The 8,598-nt window shown below is 41.6% G+C and overlaps 1 protein-coding gene across 6 annotated transcripts in view; it reads right to left on the reverse strand.

Annotated features, from left to right (window-relative positions):
* Nucleotides 1-362: 362 nt before the first annotated feature.
* Nucleotides 363-8,598, reverse strand: part of rab28 (RAB28, member RAS oncogene family) — a 41,347-nt gene continuing 33,111 nt past the window's right edge. For 2 of the 6 annotated variants that reach the window (XM_049467783.1, XM_049467782.1), the window contains one exon: nucleotides 7,968-8,486. Coding sequence is in view for 4 of the 6 variants with exons in the window: in XM_049467782.1 (XP_049323739.1) it covers nucleotides 8,394-8,486 (93 nt within the window). In the remaining 2 variants the exon portion in view is untranslated. Of the gene's footprint in view, nucleotides 908-7,967; nucleotides 8,487-8,598 lie in introns of those variants that run through there. The other 4 variants (XM_049467781.1, XM_049467780.1, XM_049467779.1 and 1 more) reach the window with 4 other exon arrangements.

The following is an 8,598-nucleotide window of genomic DNA, read 5'->3' on the forward strand; positions in this document are numbered from 1 at the left end:
ATAACACAACTGGACTGTTTCACTTAAAGAGTTTTCACACCAGAACTATTTGTTCTGGTTAAATCAGACTCTGGTTGGTTTGTACTCTTGCTTTGGTTCAATTCAGCAGGTGTGAAACAGTAATCACACTCAGGTTTAGACCAAAACAACCCTAAAGAGACCGAAGATAAGGACGTGGTCTTGGTCCAGGCCCAAATAAACTCTGGAGTGCTTTTATTTGTGGTGAGAACGTGATCTGATCTCGATCAAACCCAACTATCAAATATTCTCCTCATGTTGAGCTAAATGGCTGTTCAGGTGCAGTTAAATCTGATTTATTACCCAGATAATAACCACTACAGCTATTAACTAATGCTAATCTCAGCTCCCAAGCAGGTATTTTACAGGAGAGAGTTTATTTGAGGTAATGTAAGATAAATTGGACACAGTGTAAGGGACAGTTTGTGTAGTAAACTAAAAATCATCAAAAATGGAGACTAAAGAATAAAGTCTTTGGTGTAGACCCATCTGCTGCTCCATGTCTTGTAGCATCAGGACTTGGTTGGAAATGATTTCAGTTTATGACCATTGTTTGTCAGTAAGTTTAAAATGTAAACAAGCCAATAAATTAAGAACACTGATCTGAGTGTGGTGAGAAAACAGATCAATTTCTATTCAACTACACCTCTCTCTCTCTCTTTCTCTCCTTTCACCCAGACTAATTCTTTGGATTTGGCTTTCCGCAGGTGGAAAACAGAAGGAAAAAGAGGAACAAAGGAGGAGTGTAACCTATCTCTCTGTCTCTCTCTCTCTCTATTTGTCTCTGACTCTCCATCTCTCCGTCCTGCTGACCTTGGCTATGAATCCACTCCCTCCTTCTCGCTCGGCCTGTGTGGCTTCTACTGTCATCACCAGGTTTCAGCAGTGACTAAAATAAGCACAGAGAGAGAGAGAGAGAGAGAGGGAGGGATACAGTGAGAGAGGGATAGAGAGACCACAGAGAGATGGTAAAGGGAAAGTATGCATTACCAGATGACACTGAGAATACACAGGTTTCCGACCAAACACTCGCCTTCTTTACATTATTATAGATCTCTCTCATTCACTCTCTCTCTCTCGCTCTTTCACTCTCTCTCTCTCTCTCTCTCTCTCTCATTCACTCTCTCTCTCTCTCTTTCACTCTCTCTCTCTCAGTTCAACAGTGCTTTATTGGCATGGATGTAACAAGCAACACTAGTGCCAAAGCATAAAACAGTTAACATAAAAAAAATAATTATTAATTAAAAGAACATTATATACACACAATTACACCAACAGATCTTAGTTATTTACAGGATTATCACTTATAATTATTATTAATGATAATTCAAATAGAAGGAAATTAGAGTGTGGAGACTTTATAAATGTGTAATAATAAGAAATAACTCATTAATATTAATATTTGAAATTAGTTATAATAATTTATATTGTGTGGTTTTGTCCCTCAGGTTGTGACAGTCTGTAACACATACTGGAGCTTCTCAGAGTCAGAGCAGAGCTGTCTCTCTCTCTCTTTCTCTCATCTCTTTCTCACTTCTTCCCTTTCTGTCTCCCTCTCTCTATCTCTCCATCTCTCTCTGATGATTTTTTGAGAAAATTAAAGGATTTTAAGTGGATTACATCCATGTAGGTGATGATGATTAAATGTATAAATGTACAGAACAGGACATAATAAACCCCCGGACTCTGTGGGAGCATGCTCAGTGCATTGTGTAATCTCCATCAGTCAGACAGATGGGCTCTAAATGCGTCTGTCTGTCTCTGTGAGGGTCCCACTGTAGCCGTGGAGAGGCTAACGGTACCAGCAGGTCCAGTCTGACCACCCAGACTCCTGTTAATACAGGCTGTATTTATTTACACTCGTCTTTAACAATCTCCCGCCTCTGAGCACAGACCGCCTATTGTCTGGGTTTAAGAGCCCAGCCCGAGCGATGAGCCCGCGGCCCACAATGCCCCTCTCTGTGCTGCGGGCGCGGTGCGGGTACGGGCGGAAGACCCTAAAACCGCCCGGCGTACAGAGGTCACGAGATCCGGTTACAGATCAGCGCCGCTGCACCCGGCGGCACACTCGCACCATCACAGTTAACACCACTGTTAATGTCTGACATCACTCCGAAAACACTTGTAAAACAGACACACACACTGATACACACACACACACACACACACACACACACTGATACACACACACACACACACTCAGATACACACACACTGATACACACACACACTCTGACACCGGCCAAACATCTCTATTCCACAATGAGCTCTTATTCTCTGAGACTCTACAGGTCTAATAAAGCTCATTGAAGCTCATTACAGGCTAATTGAGGCCGTCAGGACGTTTCAGTGCCGGGTGCTGTGCCGGGTGCTGTGCCGGGAACTGTGCCAGCTCTGTCAGGACTGTCCGGCTGATCGCCCCAACCCGCCGTAATTAACTCATCATCCCTCACACTCTACCAGACCTTACACACACCAGCACACTCAATTCACACAATTACACCACCTGTAGCCTGACATTACACACACACACACACACACACTCTCATACACACACAAACACACACACACACTCACACACACACACACACTCTCATACACACACACACACACACTCACACACTTCTCTCTCATGCAGGACGGTATTTATTTAACCTTCACAGACAAGGCCAGAAATAATCCCAATAATAAAAGTCAGATTTCAGCTGATTTATTTACTGAAGTCAGTATTAATAGCGTCGTTATTATCCTGTAATAATTATTATAATTATCCTACATCCCGCCTTCACTTCCCTTTAACTCAAACACCCAACCAGCAGCAGCTCCTCAACATGACGCGCTGCACGGCTCTGTTTAAGTGTGTTTAATTGTGGGGGGATTTTAGATTGGGTGAGTTTAGTTGGTGCTGCTGGTTATGTTTGTGCTTTTAGTGAGCTGTTTTCTTTAGTTAAAGGTTTTGTTAATTTAGGCATTTTAGTTTTGGAATTGGTTATATTTTTCGTGACTGGTTTTGGTGATGTTGGGAGCGTGGTGTTCTGGGTTTGGAGATGGTGGTGATGGGAATGTGGTGTTGTGCCGAGTTTGGGTCAGTGCTGTAAGGTTCTGGCCGGGTTTGGAGATTGTGGTGATGGGAGTGTGGTGTTGTGCCGGGTTTGGGTCAGTGCAGTAAGGTTCTGGCTGGGTTTGGGTCAGTGCAGTAAGGTTCTGGCTGGGTTTGGAGATGGTGGTGATGGGAGTGTGGTGTTGTGCCGGGTTTGGGTCAGTGCTGTAAGGTTCTGGCCAGGTTTGGGGGATGTGGGAGCCGTCAGGCTGGAGTTTCCTGTGCTGTCGGGGTGAATAGAGTTCTCCTCTGTTTCTGGGCTCAGAGTCCGTCAGCTTAAGCTAACTGACACCGAGCAAATTAGCCTCGCCATCACTCACAGGCAGCACCGCTGGAACCGGCCCACAAATTCATCCGGACCGAACCCCCGCGCCGCCTGTCAGCCTGACGCCTCTTTCCGCCGTATTTTCCGACACGTATTATTCTTTCCTGCTGTCTCTTACAGCGCGAGGGAAAGTGATGTGCTGCTGTTTTCTTTAGGGGGGAGAAATAAAAATAAAACACCTGTCCAAACGGCGCCGACACAGACCCTACAGATCCGCTTTATTCTCTGAGCCGGAGACGTGCACGCGCTCAAACACAACTTCTGTACGAGCGTGACCATCATCATCATCATCATCATCATCATCATCATTAATAACAGTAACAGCAGCTCAGGTGAGTCACAGGCTCAGAGCCTCAGTGGGGAGGCTTGTAATTTTCATTACTTTGATTAAACGCTTACAGGAGTTATGGAATATTCATATTTCCTAATAAAGATATGATCAGACTCAGAACTGCCTAAACCTGTATCTGCTTCTGTGTTTTATAAAAATAATCTTCTATCAATCGTAGGAATGTAAATGATTTTCTTTATTATTATTAATCTTCAGTGGATGAGTGTGTGAGCGGTAGATGTGTTTGGTCTGTGTGTGTGTCTGTGTGTGTGTGAGAAATGCCCCGTCAGGATGAAATTACACCCCGGGGTCGCCCCGGCCCCGTCCCGCACCGCATTGTCCCGCCTGCAGATGAAAAATAGCACATCGGCCCCGATTCAGGACACTCCACACACCTGCCTCCACCGATACCGAGCCTATTGTTCACCTGGTCATCATACACTGCCTCTGCTGCCTTGCCTTAATCTGCCTCTGTTCTATTCACACTGATTAATCTCCCCTGCCTCTTATAACACTGATTAATCTGCCCCTCCTCTAGTAACATCCTTTAATCTGCCTCGCCTCTATTCACACAGATTAATCTACACCTCCTCTACTATCACTATCACCTTAATCTTTCCCTCCTCTAGTAAAACACTGATTAATCTGCCTCGCCTCTACTGCCTCACCTTCATCTTCCCTGCCTCTAACACTGACTGATCTGCCTCGACTGTAATTACTCTGCACCTTTTACTAGTAACACCGATAAATCTGCCCCACCTTTAACAATACTAATTAATCTGCCCCTCCTTATATAACACTGATTGTTATTATGGGGTTTGATGTAGATTATAGTATACAGGATGAAGGTAACCCGGATTAGGATGGGCTCATGGTGAATCCCTCGTGCTCTTTAAATGATCATTAGTGATTAAATTAGGGACGGGTGTTTTTACAGACGCTGCTGAAACTGCGCTCGGTTTCCTGTCAGGTTAAACTCAGCCTCCAATCATTTCCGACGCCGATCACTCCTCGGCTCCGGCGCTGATGAGCTGAGCAGAACTCTTTACCCAGATCTCCTTTCACTCAATTACAGCTTCAGAGTATTCACACTGCACCACCTCCCTAACCACACCTCCATCACCATCATCTCACCAGAGCCTCCACACTCACACCACACCACAACAACAGGAGCATGTGTTGTAATATTTTAATCATGTTTACAAAACAACACACTGTTTTATTCTAAATGTACAGAGTTTACATCATTCCGCTTCACTACTGCGAGTTGAGCTCAGCTCCGTAACGTTTACTCCTTCAATAGAAAAGTTCAGGATCCGTTACGTAAAACTGATGAAGGAAAACACTCACAGGACCAACGTTGAGAACACTAGAGGGAGCCAGCGAGCGAGGCCTATATGAATGGGGGTGAATGGTATAATGGGTTAATCGATATAATTAAAAATTTTGGCACAAAAAAAAGTAATTAAATCTTTATCCAATATATTCTTTTGAATTTATTAAATATTTATCTATATATATATATATATATATATATATATATATATATATATATATATATATATATATATATATATATATATATATATATTACCTGTATGTTTCCATTTGCAATAAACAGGTTTTAAAGACGTAAGCATTACTGCTACTGTCTGCTGATTAGGGGTGGGACAAAATATCGATATGCCGGTATATCGTATGATACGATTTTCGCTTGACATAATTTATCAATTTGCATTCATTTATTACAACATAGTCGCTCTGGGGGATCCATAGACTCGAGTGTTCCAGCAGGCTAAGTGCTGCCACTATGATCAGGTGATCACTGGTTCGAATCCTGTTCATGCAGCTTGCCATCAGCTGCCGGAGCCCCGAGAAAGTACAACTGGTCTTGCTCTCTCTGGGTGGGTAAGTTGAGGCCGTGTAAATTGAGGAGAAAATGGAAAAAAAAAAAAATGGGATTTTTTTTTCCCTAAGACTTGCCCCCAGTTAGACTTACTAAAGTTATGCTTCCTTATTACTCCACATGGTGGCGCTATAATCAAATTAATAGGCGAAACCTGCAGTGAAGCATATTGCTTGACACATAAATGAAGTTAAGTTAATTTTGAGATTATAGTTCAGTATAAAAATGTTTAAACATTTAAGAACTAAAATTTAGCTGAATTGCTCCATATGAACCCATTCATTGGTTTGGTACTCACTCCAGAGCGCCCCCTAGTGTCTGATAAACCCGGAACACATTCTCAGGTGTGTTTTCTCCTCTACAGCAGGTCTCTGGTTTCACCATGTTCTCCACCTCACCGTACCTGTCCCGAACCTGGCATAATATGATCACATGACCTACAGTGCGGACGGAAACAGCCGAGAGGAATAAAAACAAATGATCATAACTTTAAAGCTTCAGAGAGATTTACAGAACAGAGCAAGCGAACAATACGCCAAAATAAAAGTCCTGCACTGATACACACCGATGTTTGCAGAGGTTACAGAGCAGTTCTGCAATAACATACATCTTTACAGTCGACTAAATAACCTGTCCGTCTGCAGCCTCAGACTCACTGTTATTATATTACTATTATCTGCATTCTGATTGGCTCAGACTTCTCCAGCCAACAACTGAAATGACCTTAAATCTTTTCAATATATTAAATGTTGTTTAAAATGTGATTTTTGTGATTTTTTTTTATTTATTTATAAATTTTATTTAATTTCAGTGTAACATTTATCTGTAAAATTTTCTGTTTGTTCATCTGAATACTAAAATAGATTTTTAAATATATTATAGTGGGAAATAAATGGGTTTTAGACTTTAGACTTTTGGAATTTCTGACATTTTTAAGCAGAATTTTAAGAGAAATAACTTGTAACAAAAATATGATTGTATAACTGAACTTACTTTTGTTAAGATGCAAAAAATGGGAGATTCTGAAAATCGAGAAAAGACTCCCTTTTTTTTTACTATACTATACTAGGGGGATAAATTAAATAATGATTTTCTATTTATGAATTTAACCTCAAACAATAAGAAATCTCTTTATTATATTAGTTATATCGCCAGATTTAAGATACTTCACTTGCTTTTATTTCACGTTTTGCAGTGCAGGTAGTCGTCTAAAGCACTAGACTGATGTGATTGGCCAGTAGCACTGTGGTGAAACTCCGCCTACCCAAATATACTATGCAGAAGAGCAGCTTGTGATTGGTCACTGTAGGCTTTAAACTTGACAAACATCCCACTTATATTCCCTCCCCCTCATCATCATCATCATCATCATCATCATCGTCATCGCTTTATCATAATCTACACTATCAGAGCACTAGTCTTATCATCTTATCAGCAGTTTTATAATCTGATAATAATAATCTGCCTTAATCCCTTTGGACCTGGTTCACAAAAAACAACAAAAACAACAAAACACAAAAGCGTGTTCGCATGCAAAAGTTTGGGCACCTCTGATCATTCAGCATCTTCTGAACATTTTAATACACAACTCCTGCTTTACTGTTTATCTGCTGAATTAAACAGATTGAAGAGCAATAAAACTAAATAAAATGTGCCATGTACAGTTATGGCATTATGGCACATTTAATCTGATATATTCTACAATATATTTTCCAATCGTTTTAATTCAGTATACAAACTGAAATTGTGTCTAAAATAAGCAAAGGTGTTTTCCGCAGTAGTTTTGAACAGAGGTGCCAAAACTTTTGCACATGATCGCAATTCAAGTTTGGCGCTGCTGTGCTCAGAATAAACACTATGCTGTGAAACTCTAAACGAGTCTCTAAATAGAGAAATAAAAGAAAAGCAGAAAAGAGAGAGAGAGAAGAATGTGTAAACGAGTAGCGAGTTCACGTCACATGAGCACGCTCCCTCCCTCACCGCCCGGCTCTCTGTTCTCCGTTTTTACACAATAAACCATTATAACCTGGGAACACATTTTTATATATTTATTATAATTTATTATATATTTTTGTATATCGATCACAGCCTTGAGATGAAGAAGCTGTGCCAGTCTCTGTGCCAGTCTCTTTTCGTTTTTTTGGTTTGTTTGTTTGTTTATATGGTTGCTAAGCGACAGTTCACCAGCCTGCCGTTTCCAGTTGCTCAGACTGGAAGAGAGAGGGGGCGGGGCTATGCTAGTTAGCCTTCTGACTATATCAAGAGGAAATGATAGTGGTAAAACAAATGATATTTAACAGATATTTATAAAAAATAGCCAAACTGAACAACATTCACATCTCCTTCAGCTTCCCAGAGGCTTTAATACACAAACTGATATTAAAATAACGCACTGCTGAACCCCAGAACCCAGAAACAACAGAGAACACAGAGGAGAGCAGACAGACGCTGAGCAGGTTCTACACATTCAGCGTAAATAACAACACTGCTTGGGAATGTCAGCAAACTGAAGATGAGCACACACACACACACATACTGTACACACACACTTTACACACTTAACAGCAGAGCAGAGGTACGAGTGTGTGCAGTCTATACGCTGCGCTGTGCAGCGCTCTGCTGGTCCCAGTTCAGAGAGATGAACACAGACTTGGAGGAGAAGAGAGAGAGAGAGAGAGGAGGAGGAGGGAGGAGATCCAGCGGGTGATGATGATCACTGTATGATACACATGGAGCTCCGCGGGGGGTTCACCGTCCGAGCCACGGACTCCTGGCTGTAGTTCACGATGTCCGCCTTCACCACCCGCTAAACACACACACACACACACACAGAGGAGAGATGCTAAAGACCATATCACACATTAATATTTTATTTTTCTAATAACACAACTTCTCCATACGTCTTATTGACACTGTGG

The sequence above is a fragment of the Astyanax mexicanus genome, chromosome 19, assembly GCF_023375975.1.
Source record: "Astyanax mexicanus isolate ESR-SI-001 chromosome 19, AstMex3_surface, whole genome shotgun sequence".
In the NCBI taxonomy this organism is placed as follows: Eukaryota; Metazoa; Chordata; class Actinopteri; order Characiformes; family Acestrorhamphidae; genus Astyanax; species Astyanax mexicanus.